Source organism: Cricetulus griseus, chromosome 2 (genome assembly GCF_003668045.3).
Source record: "Cricetulus griseus strain 17A/GY chromosome 2, alternate assembly CriGri-PICRH-1.0, whole genome shotgun sequence".
In the NCBI taxonomy this organism is placed as follows: domain Eukaryota; kingdom Metazoa; phylum Chordata; class Mammalia; order Rodentia; family Cricetidae; genus Cricetulus; species Cricetulus griseus.
Window position 1 is genome coordinate 99,419,647 of NC_048595.1, and position 21,185 is coordinate 99,440,831.

At 42.0% G+C, this 21,185-nt stretch overlaps 1 protein-coding gene across 1 annotated transcript in view; it reads left to right on the forward strand.

The window, feature by feature from the left end:
* Nucleotides 1-12,048: 12,048 nt before the first annotated feature.
* Gne (glucosamine (UDP-N-acetyl)-2-epimerase/N-acetylmannosamine kinase) overlaps nucleotides 12,049-21,185 on the forward strand; it is a 33,776-nt gene continuing 24,639 nt past the window's right edge. The window contains 2 exon segments of the mRNA NM_001246709.1: nucleotides 12,049-12,151; nucleotides 17,266-17,471. Of these exon segments, the coding sequence (NP_001233638.1) occupies nucleotides 17,308-17,471 (164 nt within the window). The 5' untranslated portion in view covers nucleotides 12,049-12,151; nucleotides 17,266-17,307.

Consider the following 21,185-nt stretch of genomic DNA (forward strand, 5'->3'; position numbering starts at 1 on the left):
ATTTCCCCTGTGTCCCACCATGGGCCCTTCTTGTTACTTAGCCTCTCTGGGTCTGTGGATTGTAGCATGATTACCCTTTACTCTACAGCTAATATCCACTTATAAGTGAGTACACACCGTGTTTTTCTGGGTCTGCGTTATCTCACTTAGAATTTTTTTTCTAGTTCCATCCATTTGCCAGAAAATTTTCATGATGTCATTGTTTTTAACAGTTGACTAATACTCCATTGTGTAATAAGTACCACATTTTCTTTATCCTTTCTTTGGTTGAGGGACATCTAGGTTGTTTCTAGTTTCTGGTTATTATGATCAACATGCTATGAACATAGTTGAGCAAGTGTCCTTGTGCTAGGATGGAATGTCTTTTGGGGATATGCCCAGGAGTGGTACAGCCGGATCTTGAGGTAGCTCAATTCCCAATTTTCTGCTGTATTGATTTCCAAAGTGGCTGTACCAAAGTTTGCACTCCCACTAGCAATGGAAGAGTGTTCTTCTTACTCCATATCTTCATCAGAATGATCTGTCACTTACGTTTTGTTTTGTTAATCTTAGTTATTCTGGCAGGTGTAAGAAGGAATCTGAGTCATTTTGATTTGCATTTCCTTGATGGCTAAGGATGTTGAACATTTCTTTAAGTGTTTCTCGGCCTTTTGAGATTCTTCTGTTGATAATTTTAATTGGATTATTTGATTTGTTGATGTCTAGTTTCCTGAGTTCTTTATATATTTTGGATATCAACCCTCTGTAAGATGTGGAGTTGGAGAAAATCTTTTCCCATATGTAAACTGCCCTTTTGTCCCATTGATGGTGTCCTTTGCCTTATAGTTTTTCAGTTCCATGAGGTCTCATTTATTATTGATTTTTGACCTTAGTGCCTGTGCTAGATATGTTCAGGAAGTGGTCTCCCATGCCAGTGGGTTCAAGACTATTCCCCACTTTCTGTTCTATTAGGTTCAGTGTATCTGGTTTTATATTGAGGTCTTTGATCTACTTGGACAAGTTTTGTGCTAGGCGATAGATATGGATCTATTTGTATTCTTCTACATGCAGGCATCCAGTTAGACCAGCACCATTTGTTGAAGATGCTTTCTTTTTTCCACTGTGTATTTCTGGATTCTTTATCAAAGCCAGCTGTCCATAAGTGTGTGGATTTATATCTGGGTCTTGCATTCAATTCCATTGGTCAACCTGTCTGTTTTGTGCTAATACCATGCTGTTTTTATTGCCTGTAGTACAGTTTGAAATCAGGGGTGGTGGTGATAACTTGGGATGTTCTTTTATTATACAGGATTGTTTTAGCTATCTTGGGTTTTGTTTTTCCATGTTGAGTATTATCCATTCAAGGTCTGTAAAGAATTGTTTTGGAATTTTGATGAAGATTTCATTGAATCTTTAGATTGCTTTTGGTAGGATGACTGTTTTTACCAAGTTAATCTGACCAATCCATGAACACGGGAGATCTTTCCATTTTCTGATGTCTTCTTCAATTTCTTTCTCCAAAGGCTTGGAGTTTTCATCATACAAGTCTTTCACTTGTTCAGTTAAAATTACCTCAAGATATTTTATATTATTTGCAGCTGTTGTGAGGGGTATTGATTCCCTAATTTATTTTTCAGCCCATTTGTCATTTGTGTATAGGAGATTACTGATTTTTTAAAGTTAATCTTGTATCCAGCCACTTCACTAAAGATATTTATCAGCTGTAGGAGTTCCCTGGTAGAATTTCTGGAGTCACTTATATATACTAGTATATAATTTTCAAAAACCCCAATACTTTGACTTATCTCCAATATGTATCCCCTTGATTGCATTCAGTTCTCTTATTATTCCTTATTCAATTACTGTATTGAATAAATACGGAGAGAGTGGACAGCCTTGCCATATCCTGATTTTAGTTGAATTTCTTTGAGTTTCTCTCCATTTAATTTAATGTTGGCTATTAGTTTGCTGTAAATTGCCTTTATTATGTTTAGGTATGTTCCTTTTATCCCTAATCTCTTCAAGACTTTTATCATGAAGGGGTGTTGGATTTTGTCAAAGGCTTTTTTATCATCTAATGAGATGCACCCCATAAGCCTCTCTACCGATGCAGCAATCCAAATCATACCCAGTCAAACCAAATCAGAAAAAGCCCATGTTTAATGGATACAACATTCCTGGATGGCCTTCCAGTCCCCCAGAGAGGAGACTGGAAAGAAAGACTGGAAAACCACATGTCTATTTTCTGGGGGGCAGTTTCAACACCCTGTGGGAGTGGTCTTGAGCATCTCTCTGGGAGGGGGTCATCATTTAGTAGGCCTTCTGAGACACAGCAGGGTTTGGAGGGAGATAGGGGAGGGAGGCTTGGGTGGAACTTTCACCATAACATTCCAGACTTTGGATATATAGATGCCAGGGGATTGGGTGAAGCTTCCTCCATAACAATCATATGGTTTTGTTTTTGTTTTTGTCTTCAGTTTGTTTATATAGTGCATTACATTGACTGATTTTTTTTTTATTTAAGTTAGAAAAAGCTTGTTTTACATGTCAATCCCAGTTCCCTCTCCCTCCCCTGCCCCCAACCAATCCCCTATCCCATCTCCTTTCTGCTCCCAGGGAGGGTGAGGCTTTCCAGGTGGGATCTTCAAAGTCTGTCATATCATTTGGAGCAGGCCCAGGCCCTCACCCATGTGTCTAGGCTGAGAGAGAATCCCTCTATGTGGAATGGGCTCCCAAAATCCTGTCATATAATAAGGATAAATACTGATCCACTACCAGAGGCCCCATGGATTGCCCAGGCCTCCTAACTGATACCCACATTCAGGGGGTCTGGATCAGTCCTATGCTGGTTTCCCAGCTGTCAGTCTGGGGTCCATGAGCTCCCCCTTGTTCAGGTCAGCTGTTTCTGTGGGTTTCTCCAGCCTGGTCTTGATCCTCATCACTCCTCCCTCTCTGCAACTGGATTCCAGGAGGTCAGTTAAGTTTTTAACTGTGGGTGTCTGCTTCTGTTTCCATCAGCTACTGAATGAAGGCTGTAGGACGGCATATAAGGTAGTCATCAATCTCATTATTAGAGAAGGGCATTTAAGGTAGCCTCTCTACTATTGCTTAGATTCTTAGTTGGGATCGCCCTTGTAGATCTCTGGACATTTCCCTAGTGCCAGATTTCTCTTTAAACCTATAATGGCTCCCTCTATTATGATATCTGTTTTCTTGCTCTCCTCTATTCTTCCCCCAACTCAACCTTCCTGCTCCCGAATGTCTCCTCACTCCTCCTCTTCTCCCCTCTCTGTCTCTTAGCTCCCTCTCCCCTCCCCCCATGCTCCCAATTTGCTCAGGAGATCTTGTCCCTTTCCCCTTCTCCGGGGGACCATGTGTGACTCTCTTAAGGTCCTCCTTGTTTCCTAGCTTTTCTGGCAGTGTGGATTGTAGGCTGGTAATCCTTTGCTCTATGTCTAAAATCCATATATGAGTGAGTACATATACCATGTTTGTTTTTTTGAGACTGGGTTATCTAACTCAGGATGTTTCTTCTAGTTCCATCCATTTGCCTGCGAATTTCAAGATTCCATTTTTTTTTTTCTGCTAAGTAGTACTTGTGTAAATGTACCACATTTTCTCCATCCATTCTTCAGTTGAGGTGCATATAGGTTGTTTCCAGGTTCTGGCTATTACAAACAATGCTGCTATGAACATAGTTGAACAGATGTCCTTGTTGTATGAATGTGCATCTTTTGGGTGTATGCCTAAGAGTGGAATTGCTGGATCTTGTGGTAGACTGATTCCCATTTTTCTGAGGAACCGCCATACTGATTTCTAAAGTTTTCACTCCCACCAGCAGTGGAGGAGTGTTCCCCTTTCTCCACATCCTCTCCAGCATAAGCTGCTATTGATGTTTTTTATTTTAGCCATTCTAACAGGAGTAAGAGTTGTTTTGATTTGCATTTCCCTGATGGGTAAGGATGTTGAGCACTTTCTTAAGTGGCTTTCAGCCATTTTAGACTCCTCTATTGAGAATTCTCTATTTAGTCCTTACCCCACTTTTTATTTGGATTATTCTGTAGTTTTGTGACTAGCTTCTTGAGTTCTTTGTATATTTTGGATGTGAGGTTGGTGAATATCTTTTTCCATTCTGTGGGCTGCTGTTTTGTCTTCTTGACTGTGTCCTTTGCCTTACAGAAGCTTCTCAGTTTCAGGAGGTCCCATTTATTAATTGTCGATCTCAGTGTCTGTGCTACTGGTGTTATGTTCAGGAAGCAGTCTCCTGTACCAGTTCCTTCAATGGCATCTCCCACTTTCTCTTCTAAGAGGTTCAGTGTGGCTGGGTTTATGTTGAAGTCTTTGATCCATTTGAACTTAAGTTTTGTGCATGGTGATAGACATGGATCTATCTGCACTCTTCTACACACCAGCATGCAGTTATGCCAGCACCACTTGTTGATGCTTTCTTTATCCCATTGTATAATTTTAGCTTCTTTGTCAAAAATCAGGTGTTTGTAGGCGTGTGAGTTAATATCGGGGTCTTTAATTTGATTCTATTGGTCTACCTATCTATTTTTGTGCCAATACCAAGCTCTATAATAGAGCTTGAGTCAGGGATGGTGATGCCTTCGGAAGTTCATTTATTGTACAGGGTTGTTTTGGCTATCCTGGGTGTTTTGTTTTTCCATATAAAGTTGAGTATTGTTCTTTAAAGGTCTGTGAAGAATTATGCTGGGATTTTGACAGGAATTGCATTGAATCTGTAGATTGCTTTTGGCAAGATTGCCATTTTTTTCTGTTTATTTTTTTCTTTTTCTTTTTTCTTTCTTTTTTTTTTTTTATTAATTCAAGTTAGGGAACAAGCTTGTTTTACATGTAAGTCCCTTCTCCCTCTCCCTCCCCTCATCCCCATCCCTCCTCCCCCACCCCAACCTACCCCCCACCCCATCCACCCACCACTCCCCAGGCAGGGTAGGGCCCTCAACGGGGGCTCTGCAAAGTCCACCAAATCTTCCTGTGCTGGGCCTGGGCCCTTCCCCATGTGTCCAGGGCCAGAGTGTATCCCTTCAAGTGGGATGGGCTCTCAAAGTCCCTTCTTACACCAGGGAAAAATGCTAATCCACTTCCAGAGGTTCCCTGGAGTGCAGAGGCCTCCTTTTTGGCATCCGTGTTCAGGGGGTAGGATCAGTCTTGTCAAAGGCTTTTTCAGCAGCTAGTGAGATGATCATGTGGTTTTTCTTTTTCAGTTTTTTTATATGGTGGATTGCATTGACAGATTTTTATATGTTGAACAATCCTTGCATCCCTGGGATGAGCCTACTTGATCATGGTGGATGATTTTTCTGATGTGTTCTTGGATTCTATTTTCCAGTATTTTATTATTTTTGCATCAATGTTCATTTGGGATATTGGTCTGTAGTTTTCTTTCTTAGTTGTGTCTTTGTGTGGCTTGGGTATCAAGGTAATTGTAGCCTCATAAAAAGAGTTTGGCAATGACCCTTCTGCTTCTGTTGTGTGGAACACTTTGGGGAAAATTGGTAGTAGCTGTTCTTTGAATTTCTGGTAGAATTCTGCACTGAAGCCATCTGGCCCTGGGCTTTTTTTTGGTTGGGAGACTTTTGATGACTGCTTCTATTTCATTAGGGGTTATAGGTCTATTTAAATTGCTTATCTGTTCTTGATTTAATTTTGGTAAGTGATATCTATCCAGAAAATTATCTATTTCCTTTAAAATTTCCAATTTTGAGGAGTAACAGGTTTTCAAAGTTTGACCTGAAGATTCTCTGGATTACCTCAATGTCTCTTGTTGTGTCCCCCTTTTCATTCTGATTTTGTTAATTTGCATGTTCTCTCTCTGCCTTTTGATTAGTTTGGATAAAGGTTGGTCTATCTTGTTGATTTTCTCGAAGAACTAACTCTTTGTTACATTGATTCTTTGTATTGTTTCCCTAGTTTCTACTTTATTGATTTCAGCCCTCAAATTGATTATTTCCTGGTATCTACTCCTTCGGAATAAGTTTGCTTCTTTTTGTTCTAGAGCTTTCAGTTGTGCTGTTAATTCTCTAGTGTGACTATTCTCCAGTTTCCTCATGTGGGCACTTAGTGTTATGAATTTTCCTCTTAGCACTGCTTCCAAGTGCCCCATAAGTTTGGGTATGTTGTGACTTTTTTTTTCATTGAATTCTGTGAAGTCTTTAATTTCTCTATTTCTTCCTTGACCCAGGAATGATGCAATTGAGCATTGTTCAATTTCCATGAGTTTGTAGGGCTTCTGCAATTTGTGTTGTTGTTGAATTTTAACTTTAAAGCATGGTGATCTGATAAGACATAGCACACTATTCCAATTTTTTGAACCTATTGAGATTCAATATATTGCCGAGTATGTGTTCGATTTTAGAGAAGGTTCCATGTGGAACTGAGATAAGGTATATTCTTTTGTGTTGGGATGGAATATTCTAAAGATGTCTGTTAAACCCAATTGGGCCATAACTTCGGTTAGTTTCTTGTTTCTGTCTGCTTGTCCTGTCTAGTGGTGAGAGTGGGGTGTTGAAGCCTCCCACTATGTGTGAGGTTTTATATGTGGTTAGAGTTTTAGTAATGTTTATTTTATGAATGTGAATGCCTATGTATTTCAGAATTGAGACTTCATCTTAATGGATTTCTCCTGAAATGACCTTTTTATCTCTTTTGATTGATTTTAGTTTAAAGTCTAATTTGTTAGCTATTAGGATTGCTACACCAGCTTTTTTGGGGGTACATTTGATTGGAAAAGTCTTTTCCCAACCCTTAACTCTGAGGTACCATCTGTTTTGAAGTAGAGGTGTGTTTCTTGTATACAGCAGAAGGATGAATTCTGTCTTCGTACCCATTCTGCTAGCCTGTGTCTTTTTATAGGTGAGTTAAGACTGTTAATACTGAGGGAAATAAATGACCATTGATTGTTCACTCTTGTTTGTTTTTGGATTTGCTGCTGTTGTTGGTAATGTGTGTGGATCCCCCTCCACCTTTTTGGCTATTGGTAAAGTGGGATTATCTATTGCTTATGTTTTTGTGGGTGTAGTTAACTTCCTTGGGTTATAGTTTTCCTTTTAGAACTTTCTGTAGGGCTGGATTAGTGGATATGTATTGTTTAAATCTGTTTTTGTCATGGGATATCTTGTTTTCTCCATCTACAGTGATTGAAAGCTTTTCTGGGTGTAGTAGTCTGGGCTGGCATCCGTGGTCTCTTAGAATTGGTAGAATATCTATCCAGGACTTTCTGACTTTCAGAGTTTCCATGAAGAAGTCAGGTATAATTCTGATAGGCTTGCCTTTATATGTTACTTGGCCTTTTTCCTTTGCTGCTCTTAATATTCTTTCTTTATTCTGTATGTTTGGTTTTTTAATTATTATGTGGTGAGGGGACTTTTTTTTTTTTTGGTCCACTCTATTTGGTGTTCTGTAAACTTCTTGTATTTTCATTGGCATATCTTTCTTTAGGTTGGGAAAGTTTTCTTCTTTGATTTTGCTGAATGTTTTCTGCACCTGTGAGGTGGGTTTCTTCACCTTCTTCTATATCTATTATTCTTAGGTTTGGGCTTTTCACGGTGTCCCATTTTTCTGGATATTTTGTGTTAGGGAATTTGTTGGACTTAAGATTTTCTTTGGTCAGCGAATCTATTTCTCCTAGTGTATCTTCAATGCCCGAGATTCTCTCTTCCATCTTTTGTATTCTGTTGGTTATGCTTGCATCTGTAGTTCCTGATCATTTACCAAGCTTTTCTATTTCCAGCATTCCCTCAGACTGTGTTTTTTCAATTGTTTCTATTTCAGCTTTCAAACCTTGCACTGTTTGAATTGCTTCTTGCAATTTTTCGTTTGTCTTTTACTCCATTTCTTGAATTTTTTGTTTGTTTTTTCTTCCATTTCTTTAAGGGATTTTCTCATTACCTCTTTGAGGGTCTCTATCATCTTCACAAAGTTGTTTTTAGGATCATTCTCTTCTGCTTCATCTGTGTTGGGATGTTCAGGTCTTGCTGGTATGGAGACTCTGGTGGCGTCATATTGATCTTTCTGTTGTTGACTGTGTTCTTATACTGTTGTCTTGTCATCCCTTCTTCCAGTGGGTACCAGTGGGGTCTCTCCATCTCCTGGTGGTGCAGGATCCAGGCTCTCTTCTGGTGGGTGTAAGCAGGTCCAATACTCTGATGGCTCTCCTCTTCCTGTATATGGAGGCGGGACTAGTACCTCGACATTGGTAGACTCTGGATGGGCTGTTCCGAGGGGACGGGTTCCCCTGTGCACGGTCTCCAGGCTCTGAGCAGGGCACAGGAAGACAGCCCGGAAACAGGCCTATGTCCCTTGACTGATTTTCATATGTTGAATCATCCCTGCATCTCTGGGCTGAGACCTACTTAATCATGGTGGACGATCTTCTTGATTCATTCTTGGGTTCAGTTTGCAAATATTTTATTAAGTACTTTTGCATCTATGTTTATGAGGAAAATTGATCTGTAATTCCTTGTCTTTGTTGAATCTGTATGTGGTTTGTGTATCAGGATGACTGTGGTCTCATAAAATGAATTTGGCAATGTTCCATTTGTTTCTATTTTGTGAAATGATTTGAGGAATGTTGGTGTTAGCTCTTCTTTGAAAGTCTGGTAGAATTCTGGGCTAAAACCATCTGGCCCTGGGTGTTTTTCCTTTCTTTCTTTGCTTATTTTGTTTTGTTTTTTAATTGGGAGACTTTCAGTAAGTGTTTCTATTTCCTTAAGAGTTATAGGACTATTTACACTGTTTATCTGATCTTGATTTAACTTTGGTAAGTGGTATCCATTGAGAAAATTATCTGTTTCTTTTAGATTTTCCAGTTTTGTGGAGTACAGGTTTCAAAGTATGATCTGATGATTCTTTGGATTTCCTTGGGGTCTGTTGTTATGTTGCTATTTTTCTTTCTGACTTTAATTTCTAGATTTCATGATGAATAAAAATAAACATTAAGTGTTATTTTATTTTTAAGAAAATTACTACATTTAGTTTGTGTGTGTACACGTGTCACAGTGTACACATGGAGTTCAGAGAACAACCATGGGAATTGGTTTTCTCTTTCTACCACCATATGGCGCCTGGGAATTAGACTTAGGTAGTCAGGCTTGGTGGTGAGGGCCTTTATTTTCCTGCTGAGCCATCTTGTCTGCCAAACACTATTTTGTTGTTTGTTTCATAAGACAGGGTCTCTCTCTATATCCCAGACTGACTTCAAACTCATGGCAATCATTCTGCCTTAGCCTCCTGAGTGCTAGGATGACAGTGTGGGCCACCATGTTTTCTACACGGGCTATGTAGTGATGCAGCATGTAACTTTAAAAGCCAGATGCCTTCTTGAACATCTTCCATGATTTCCAATATAACTCATGGCAGGCAGAATAATGGTTCCTTTGAAATGTCCATATCCTTTCTTTGGAGACTGATTTTGCAGACATGACCAAGTGTTTTGTGCCAGGAAGCTAACCCGGGACCACTAGGGAGCCTCAAAATTACTACCCTAAGAAAAAAGCAGGAAGAGTCACAGCCAGGAAATGCCTGCTGGGAGCTCTCATAAGCCAAGGAATGCTGTCAGTCTCCACAAGGAAAAGGCAAGGAAAGGAATTCTCTTCTTCAGCCCCACAAGGGCAGGTTCCCTGTTCCCACCTGGATTTTAGGCCCCAAAAGTCTGTGCTAACTCTGGACCTCTGGAAGGACAAGATAAGGAATGTATGTTGTTCTCACTTGTAGCTTGTAGCACTTTGTTTGAGCAATGATAGAAAACTAGTAAGCCATTTCTTGTCTGGGGGGTTCCGAGTTTATGTCCAGACTCATATCTCTTATTAGCTACTTTGTAGCTGCCTCTGGCTCTCAAATATATCATATTCCAAATGAAAGCGTTTATATTTCCTTCCCAAACCTGATCATCACCCTAGCCTTTGTCACCCTAGAAAGTACCGAAACCACCCAGCCAATTACTAAAATTAGAAACCTGGAAGTCACTCTTTATCCATTCCTTATAACTAATCAATCATAAGTTTCATCAGTCTTATATCCAAATAAATTATACACACATATATATATACATACACACACATACATACATACATACATACACACATACATACAAACATATCTACTTCAGTCCAGTTTCACTGGCACTAATTCTTGATGCTCAACTAATCCATTCTCCACCCAGGAGCCCAAGTGGTATTTAGAAAAGATGTGAAATGTGTTAGAAATTGATGTGTTAGCAGACATGGATAACGACTTGGTTAACTTACAAAGGGATGATTACTCTGACCTCAGAAAGGAAGGTAGATGATGGGATGCACTTCCGTGTACAAAATCATGTGACCCATGCTGGCTCCAACAAGGCTGGATAAATACCATGCAAATCAGAGCTGAAGTAGATCACAAGCTGCAAAAGTCTGATGCAGTTTGCAATTATAGCAAGAAACCCCAATGGATTGCTTAAATAGTGTCACTTAGGCTGGTGGAAAAAGCCTCTACTCCCAGCATCTGGAAACTGAGGCAGGAGGACTGACATGAGTTTGGCCAGTCTGCACTCCACAGTGAATCCTATGCCAGCTTCAGCTAGCTAGGTACAGTGTAAGATCTAGTGTTAAAAAAACTAAAAAATAGTTTTAAATGTTTCACTTGTGATATATATTTTTTTTTCTTGTTTGAGACATGGGTGCAGCTATATTGCTCAGACCACTGTCCCGCTCCTCAAAGTTGTGGTCAATTTCACCACGTCAGGAGGTACAGGAGCCTGTAATTCCAGTCCCAGGGTATCCGATGCCCTCTTCTGGACTCCATGGGCACCCACACACACCCACACACACCCACACACACCCACACACACACCAAAATCTCAAAAACCAAAACATTTCATTAGGAGATAGCTGCACGGGCGACTATTGGAGCTGCAACCAGCCTGGCAGAGACAAAGATATTCTAGAGAGACATCTGTGTCTCAATCAGACTATTGAAACAATGGACTCAAAAACTGGAATTTCCCCAAGAATCTCATGTTGGGAGAAGGACAATCCTGGTGCTGGAAATAGACTTCACATGAGACACTTTACTGGAGATATTGGAATCCAGACAATGATACACAGGACTACAACTTAGACCTGGACAGCTTAGATATGCAAGTCTACAACTCTCTCTATATATTTTAGCCTAAATTTAGGGCTTCCAAAATGGACCTGGGGGGGGGCGCATCTTTGGATCTCTTTGTTCCTCTTCCCAATATGGTCATTTTGAATGTATCGTTTATTATTATTATTATTATTATTATTATTATTATTATTATTATTATTATTATTATTATTATACTAATTCGGCTGTTCTTGTTGACTTACGGAGACACGGGGCTGAACCCGGCTGGTTCTCGAGACACAAATAGTGACGCCCACGTTCGGTAATAGAATTGCCTAGTCCCCTAGAGTGGTCGGAGGCTCGCAGTTGACTTGTGCTCAGCTAGTATGTGTCTTGTCACTCGGCACTCCACCAGAGCCTCCTGGCAGGCGTGGCAAGGCTTAATTCCAGAGACCACTCTGGGAACAGGGACGCAGCGTTGCCTTGGTGCTGGGTCCATGAGATGACTCTCAGCTTGAGTGCAAGGCTAGAACAACCCCCTCGTGGGAAAACTCAGGCTTCACTGTAATCTTCGCCAGAGAACAACACCCCTAGGCGAGAACTGGGGTCAGCAAACGGAGTGGACGTCACTACCCGAGCGGACACGACAGCGGAAGGCGCAGCAGACAACGGCCCCGGCTAACAGAAATACGCCAGGGAGGGGCGGGACGGAGCCGAGCCGGGCGATCGACGGTTCGGCGCTCCGCGGGAGTGGGGGGGACTAGGGAGACGTCTGCAGGAGCAACGGCCTGGTGGAACGCCGAGTCATCGAGCGGCGCGAGAGTAGCGGAAGCCTGGGGGTGCGTTTGCCCGGGCCTGCTGTGTAGGCCGGCTGGACGCACGCCCGCTGAGTGCTGAGGTGGCGCCGGAGGGAACTAACCCGGCTAGGGCCACGAGTCAGTTGATGACTCACGAGCATCGTGTCAGACTTCGCTGCTGCTGTGGGCCTTGCGCTGTGTGTCCCGCGTCCGTGGGCTGCGACGTGTGATCCTGGAGCTGTCAGGCTCAGCGTGCGGGTGAATGGGGACCCGGGCGTCCCGAGGTAGGCCTGGGTCCCGGGGCGGAGGTGTGAGAGAGCCGGGGAGCCCACCTCTGCCCTGGGGTGGAGAGGGTGTGCTCTGGGAGGCGGTCTCGGAGGCCCGCCCAACACCGACCATCTGGGCTCTTGGCTCCCTTGGAAATTTGATGGGCGTTCTTATCCATCCCTGAACAGGCTTGTAAAATTCTTTGCTCCTCAGATAGGAGGGATGTGGCGAGGGCACAGTTTAACCGTAAAGATAATGGTTTGGCCCAACTGTAGGGGCCCTGAAAGGAATGCCAACTGAATTATAGCGGGACAGCGGGATTCTGAGAACTCTGCAGCCCGTTTTATTGCGGTGAGTTCCACCCGCTCTGCGTGAAAGGAAGGTGTGTGTCAGATTCTCCGGAAAGGCTTGCACTGGAGATGTTTGTGGAAGGTACACACAAGGCAGAGAGGGTGAGTGACCCGAGTGCAGCAAGATGGTTCTGTCAGTCATTAACTATATTTAACTCTGATTTGGGGCAAGTGGATTTTTTTTTTCTCTACCTCATTGTCCCCGCCTGTAGAGTGGACTGAATGAGATAGGACGGAATGATGCATATAACGCTGTGTTAGCACAGTGCTGGGTGAAAGCGCTTAGCAGTGTTTACTGTGGTTTCCTCGGCTGGTGACTCCTTGCACAAGGGTACTGACAGAGAACACTTTCTCGTGGTTGGGACATTCACATTACCGCCTTTTGCAGAATTTATAAAGCACGACGGAGCTGAATGTGGTATGTGAGCATTGCCATTTCTTGGAGCCGGGGAGATAGATGTCTGGTGGAAGGGTAAAGCTGAAAACTTGACCTTAGTTTGGGTCCTCAGAACCTGGTGAAATCAGCTGTATAATTCGAGCGGCTGTAATCCCAGCAATCCGAAACGTTGGGATCCTGGAAGGGAGGCAGGGAGACAACAGAGAGCCTGCCTCTAACAAGGTAAAAGTGTAGCGGGGAGTTGGTGAGATTGTTCTGTGAGGCAGGCAAAGAATTGGCAGAGAAAGCAAAGTAAAACGCTCTATTAAAGCAAGCTGACAGCTCCTGTTGCGATGGGATGGGCCCCAGATTTGGAAGTCGGTGCAGGTTGGCTCCAGGTGAAACATTTTCTAAAACCCCTGTGTCCTCCCATTTCCCGTATTGTCTGGTCCACTGATCCGAGTGTTCGCCCTGGGCGTTTGCTGTTGTGTTCCTGTCAGGCCCGTCCCCTCCCAGAAGTCTTAGAGAGCGTGCCCCTGCCCTCCTCCTCTGGTGTTCTAACTCCTCTTCAGCTTGGAAGACTGATGCTGGAGTTTGTTCTTTGACCTCCACTTTTACCCGCACAGCAGCCATTTCACTGGCGCCAGTGAAAAGACAACATTTCACAGTGAAAAAGCCATTGCATTTTGCAATGTTTGGGGCCCCAGACTTTTGGATTGGGATACACAGTGTGCACTGACAAATACAGTTACAGATGATTAATTTTAATTTTTATCTAATATTCCACTATGTAAACAAGCAGATTTTAATCTTGTTTTACATGTGCTCTATGAAACATAAATAAATTCCCTTTAAGTAGTTTAAGTCCATTTTGTCACATCACTCATCCTATATTAATGATGAAAATACCAGTCACTATCTTCAGTATAAAAATGTGTCTTTAGTGGTGCAAGTCTTTAAACCCAACACTCAGGAAGCAGAGGCAGGTAGATATCAGTGAATTTGAGGCCAGCCTGATCTGCAGAGAAAATCCCAGGACAGTTAGGGATCTATAGAGAGACCCTATGTCTCAAAAATATAAAAACAGTTTTTTTTTAAAGTGCCTTTGAGAATGTTTTATCTAGAACAAATAACAGATAGTTTGTTAAAGTTTCTGGTTTCTGTTGTTCTGTTTGTGAAAGCAAAATGATTGGGGGTCTGTTGTGTTTGGGGGCCATCTTCCACAATGTTTGTTCCTAAAATCAGAAATGAGACGTTTCTCAGCTCCATACTGATCTCAGTTTTCTGTGCAGTGCCCTACACAGACTAAAGACTCGGTAGTTCTTGTTCATTCTGTGTTTTATTTTCAAGGCTCTTAGAACCTTCATTTATTTGAAAAGCTATTACCTTGCAAGTTGGTTTGCTACTTCCATTATCTTTAAATTTTTCAGTGTTCCCATTTAATTCAGAAACATAATTATAAATGTTTAAAAAGTAAAGAATGTAGCAATAGCTTGTAAAATGTTACCAATTGCATACTATGTAATATATATATATTATATATATATATATATATATATATATGAGAATGGTGCATGGCTATAACTCCAGCCACTTTGGATGCTTAAAGATGGGGTGGGAGGGTTGCCATAAGTTGGGGTTTATGTAATGAGTGCCAGGGCAGGTCAGCCAGGGCTGCATAAAGCTGTCTCAGACAAACAAACAAAACCCCACAAATAAGACCAAATAACAAATGGTGGGAACAAGGAGAGGAGAGGAGATGGAAAAGAAGAGAAAGGAAATGAAAGCAAACCAGTACTGTGAGCCACTGAGAACCATATGGCTGAAAGGACAGCCTGGCAGACTTTTAATTTTGAGGTGTGTTGTGACTTTTTCATTTGAAGCCATGTGGATATGCTACCTAATCATGAATTTGTGTGTTTATTAATCTGTTTATTTATTGGGACAAGGTCTTATCATGGAACTCTGGCTGGCCTCGAACTTGCATGTAGTCCAGGCTTGTCTGGAACTCACAGAGTGTGTCCATGTCCAGCCATGTCTAGTATGAAATAATTAACTTTTAAAATTCAAGAAATACTGATGCTGGGCGGTAGTGGTGCACGCCTTTAATCCCAGCACTTGGGAGGCAGAGGTTGGCGGATTTCTGTGAGTTCCAGACCAGCCTGGTCTACAAGAGCTAGTTCCAGGACAGGCTCCAAAGCTACAGAGAAACCCTGTCTCGAAAAAAAACAAAACAAAACAAAACAAACAAACAAAACAAAAAACAAAACAAAACAAAAAAAACAAAAAGAAAAGGGAAAAAAGAAAAAGAACACTGTGTATTCATGGTTTATACAACTAGCTAACGGGTTAGTTAGGACAACAGCTCAATAACTTGGCAAACACAAAGCACCCACCAGTTGGAATGTTTACTGTTCCACGTAAAATAAAGTGACCAACTCCAATCCTTTGCTTTGCTTCACCCAGCAAATTAAATATCACAACTATTAGTCAGCTCACATTTGGTCAGTGGAGGAGGATTATGTGCAAAAACCCCTAGGGTAGCCATTTTGGAAGAGTAGTTTTGTCTCTAATAATTTAGTACTTTAGGCTCTTGGCAGAATGCTCATTTGACAGCTGCTTTTCATTGGGTAGAATTAGCCTTTCCTGGGTATTATACTTTCAGAGTGGGCCTCATCATGGGACGGTTTGCATGGTCATGGGACTCCACTGAAGTGTACCCACATCAGAAGACTCTCGATGGGCTGACTGCTGAGCCGCAGAGGGCAACACTACTCACATCATATCCTGGGTTCCTAGTTCAAGTTCCAAATATTGCAGTACTTCCTCAAACCTGAGCACTGGGGTCAGAGTCCATGAGGTGAAACTTAACATTGCTACTGGGAAGTTTAAAGTGCTCCATAAAATGAGTCCCTCCCCCCATCTTGTAGCCCCTCCCATCTCTTTTTCCCTTCCTCATCTTGAATCTTACCATGTAGCCCAGATTGGCTTCCAACTCAGGATCTTTGGATTCTCTTGCCCCAGCCTTTTAAGTGCTGGGATTCCATGATACATGGCATGTAGAGACAGACAAGTTCCCTAAGTCAAATATCTCTTGTTCTGATTTTTGCCTTTGTAAGTTAAGGGTGTGGGGTGAGGGCAGATGAGGAGATAGGTAGGCAGAGGAAGTGTTTTAATGTTTGTGGCAGGGCCACAGTGCTGAAAGGGAGGTGGCATCTGCGAGGGTTGGGGTGAGAAGGACCTGGGGCTTATGTGAAGCCTTTCCAGAAGAGGTGACACTTGACCAGGTTTTGAAGCCAGGATAGGAGTCTGGGCAAGAGGGAAAGGAAGTTGAGGTCCGGTGCTGACCTAAGTATGGCATCGATCCACTATTGGAACCACAGGCATTCGGATGTGCTGGTGCTTTGACTCTAGTAAGGGTCAGAGAGATTAGGTTTAAAAAACGGATGAGGTCCAGATTAGCAATTTAGATCTTATACCATGGTGAAGTATGCTGGTTGGTTAGATAGTCAGATCTATGAATTTGTGTCACTTTGAAAGTCTGTGGAAGAAGGGCAGGACTAGAGACAGGCACACACTGTGACCACTATCTCAGAGACAAGACAGAGAAGGCTCATCTGGGGAAGTGCTGTGGGGATCAAGCAGAGGAAACAGTGAAAGCTCAAGGTGAGTTAGCAGGGCTCTAGGAGGAACTGTCAAGGAACGGAATCGGAAAGACACCAGGGCATTTGGATGAGTTGCACATGACTGAGTTAGGGAACAAACCAGGAAACACAGGTTTGCAAGAGAAAATGAGTTCAGTTTGGGACATTGACTTTCAGGTGCCTTGGGGAAGTCTGGCCATTTGCAGTCCTTTGAGGCCCAGCATAGAGGTGCAGACCAGGTCTTACAGGTAGAGTTTCCTCCTAAGCATCTTTGTCTTCCCAAGGCACTGTGACATGTGAGGGCAAAGACATGCTCTTTGAAGATGTGATCTTGAATCTTGGGGAAGTAATTTTCTCTCTAGGCATGTGTCTCCCTTTCTGTAAAATGAGAGAGTTAACCAGACAGATGATTCTCTACCCAAATTTTCTAACAGTCTACTCTGTTGGGATCACTTGTGAGTGTACCAAGTATTTTTTTTTTATTTTTAGTACTTTTGAACTAATAATTAATGAGCTGATATTTGTTTATCTTTTGAATGAAAATTGTATTCCAGTGTGCCGGTGAGAGAAATGGATGACGTATGGTCAGCTTGCTGGAATTCATCACTTGATACACCAGTGAGGGTGTCATGCAGGAGGAGCAGGGGTGGAGCAAAGATTACAAACCTCTATACTAAACAGTACTTTCAACTGAAAAGTTGTTTTTCTGCTTCGTAGTTATCCCAGTTATAAGCAATAACTTTTATTTTTTGTATCATTAGGAACTCTATTTTAAGAAACTCTCAACTAAAAAAAAGCAAGCCATGGAGAAGAATGGGAATAACCGAAAGCTTCGGGTTTGCGTTGCTACCTGCAACCGTGCAGATTACTCCAAATTGGCCCCGATCATGTTCGGCATTAAGACAGAGCCTGCCTTCTTTGAGCTGGATGTGGTGGTGCTGGGCTCTCACCTCATAGATGACTACGGGTGAGACTGCGAGTGTGTTTTTGCTCTTTGTTCAGCGGTGTGCCTGGGAGGGCTTATGGACTTACTGTCAAACCCCAATTTTTTCTTAGTCTCTATGTATCTTGGGGAACTTGGGAAGCATGTCAGTCTTTTAGTTCAGTTATAAGTCAGGGTAAAAACCAACATGGTGTCACAGCGATGCTGTTTAGTAGATACTTGATAATTGACTGCTGGAAATATTGTTATTCATTACTACACTCAGAAGAAACTCTGTGTGTATGTGTCTGATTGTATATATAAAATTAGATTATAATAATATGGCTTCATGGCATAACTTTTTGGTGTTGGGGTTTGAGCCCAGAACTTCAAGCAAGCTAAACCTGTGTTTTATCATAGGGCACCCTTATTTCACCCTAGGTGTCTTGTGAGTTCTAATGGCAGTTCTTCAAAATGGTTTCTGGAACTGAGTGTATTGGTGTGTGCCTATTATTGTACTACTTGTGAAGCAGAGGCAGGAGGATTGCTTTGAGTTTGAGGCCAGCCCAGATTACATAGTGGGTGCTGCATAGTAAGACCCTGTCTCCAAACAGACAACTAAAATGACAACAAAACCAACCCTGGTTTACAGGTCAATCACATAAAGTAGTGTGTATGAAACAAGATTTACAAAAGTCTAATTTATTTTAGGGTAAATTAAAATGTTATATTCCCAAGATGGCTAATTTATGTGTGTGTCATTAAGGTCTGTGCTGTAAGCAGGGTGTATTTGAAAACTGAAGGGTAATCTGAGAGAGAGCAGTGAATACACCAGGAAGGAGCCTTGGCTTTGCTCTCTGCATACATTTAGCGCACCCTTGTGGTGTGATAATGTTCATGCAGCCTCCAAAGACTTGGAACTTCATGTATGAAAGAAGCTAGCGTCAGTCAAACTTATTTTCAAACCACCTTAAAGTCAGGGCAGAGTGAATGGCAAGAGCAGTGGGCAGAATACCCACTGTCTCCTAAACTCCATGTGGCAGCTTGCTGTAAGAGACAGTTAAAGGGCCAGGTGGTGATGGCACACGCCTCCACCCAGCACTCAGGAGGCAGAGGCAGGTGGATCTCAGTGAGTTTGAGACCAGCCTGGTCTACAGAGTGAGTTCTAGGACAGGCTCTAAAGCCATAGAGAGACTCTGTCTTGAAAACACCCACCACCCTCCAAAAAAGAGAGAGAGTTAAGGAGCTGGGAGGAGGCGTATATGTGCCTCTATAGATGTTTTTTTGTTTGTTTGTTTTTGCTTTTGTTTTTTAATTGAAATGAGTCTGGCTATCTAAGGCAGCCCCTTGAGTGATAGGATGTTTGTAGGTTCTCTTTTGAGACAAAGCTGGGACAGGAAGCCTGGCTTCTGGGAAGGAGGCTCTCTCCAGGAAGTGGTAGTCGCTACAGCAACTGAGGTAGAAAGATAATATTTGATGGTGATACTACTGAGTAAGAAAATCAACTAGCACTTGGGAAAATATATGCTTATGTTCCTTCCAACTCAAGAACACAAGAATGTAAGAAACTTACATTAAACTATGTGAATACACTTTACAAATATTATTTATTTTCAGAAGAAGGATGGCCTTCTTCTGAAATTATAGGCATATGCCTGGCTTATTTTTGTTGCATTTATTTATTTTGAGGCAGAGTCTCTCTATGTAGCCTAGTCTAACCTGGAGATCACTAGGTAGTCCAGGCTAGACTTGAACTTGTGGTGACCCTCCTCTCTCTGTCTCCCAAGTAGTGGGATGCATCACCATGCCACCTTTTATTTTCCTTAGGCTTTGTGGCTGAGGCTGGTTCCCAAGTCTTGGACTTAACTGATCCTTCTGCCTCGGGTTCCCAAATAGGTGGGACTTAGGGACATTCCTATGCCAGAAGAGGGCACCAGATCACATTACAGATGGTTGTGAGCTGGGAATTGAACTCAGGATCTCTAGAAGAGCAGTCGGTGCTCTTAACCGCTGAGCCATCTCTCCAGCCCCACCTGAAAGCATTTTCAGTGTGTGATAGCTTTAATTTACAGTGGGATTGTGAGGATTTACTCTCTCTCAGGATTGTTTGCAGTCAGCATTCTCACACTTTCTAAGAGTTGAATGTGAGGAGCTGGAGAAATGGCTCATCAGTGAAGGGCACTTGTTAGAAGTGACCAGACTCAGTCTGTCCTCCACATGGTGACCCACAACCATCTGTAACTCCAGATCTGAGCTCCATGGGCACCAGGCACACACATGGTACACAAACACACATTCAGGCAGAATATACATACACATAAATTTAAAAAGTAAATCTAAAACAATTTGTAAAGGGTTGAGTGTGGAAAGAAATTGAATGAATATCAGCAGCGTGCTTGTAGGTTGATTTGTTCTTTCAGCAGGTTGTTACTATACACATGAACTGCGTACAGTGGCAATAAAACAAAGTCCCTGCCCAGACAGGACCTATGTCCTGGTGAGGGAAATTGATGATCTACAGAGAAGTAATAAAATACATAGTAAAATACAAAAAGCTAAAGGGATCATTTTATGTATCGTTGTCTTACACCGTAAGAAGTAAATGTATAGCCTGTAGTGCTGTCGTTATTGGGGGACTTCAGGAGTAAATATTCAACTCAAATTACACAATACTCTTTGAGAAAAACAAGTACAGTTTCTATGAGTTTCAGAACAGCTCGTATTGGTCAGTTCTCCCACAGCTACCCCTGACAAGCTCTGGAAAAATATTCTTAAAATATTGGTTGTAGTGGTGCAGGCCTATAATCCCACCTACTCTCAAGATGTAGGTAGGAGGATTTTAAGTTCAGGACTGCTTAGACATCTTAGTGAGACCTGTCTCACAATAAATAAAACCAGCACTTGGGGTATAGTGCAGTGATATAGTGCAGTAATTACTTATCATACAGGAGGCCCTGGGCTCAGTCCCTAGTCATACAACACACATACAACATACACACACACACACACACACATACACACACACACACACACACACACACACACACACACACACGCACGGGGCAGAGGGATGAGAAACAATTACTCATTCAATCACAACTAGGAATGAAACCACTGGAAATTAAACACAGTACTTGTCAGGAACCTGAGTCAGTTCACTGCAGATATTTGCATACCCATGCTTATTATGGCACCGTTCACAGTAGACAGGTAATGGAACCAGCCTGGATTCTGACCAGTAGATGAATAGGTAATGGAAATATAGTGTGCATAGACAGTGGAATTTAACCCAGCCATAAAAAAATGAAATTATGACTCAGAAAAATGGATGGAACTGTGGAGAATTATGTTAAATAAAATAAGCCAGATTCAGAAAGACAGACGGCCTGTTTACTTTCTCATGTGGAATATAGATGTATATTAATCTATAAGCATGTACATGTTATATACATAGACACGAAAGTAGAAAGTGGACTGAAGGGCGCATGATGTCTGAAGGGGAGAGGACAGGAGTGGGCCATGGACTCTGTGTGATACAAAAGCAGAAGGATCTACCAAGGAGTGGGAAGGAGGAAGGTGGGGGTGGTAGGGACAGAATACAAGGTATGTACGTGTAAAATGTGATGACCCCATTACTTTTTTGCATACTAACTAAAAATTAATTAAAAATTAAAAGAAATGTATAATATAGTGTCATGACAGGCATCCTGGTTCCCTGCCTTTTAAGTAACTAATTAATTAACTAATTTTGGGTTTTAA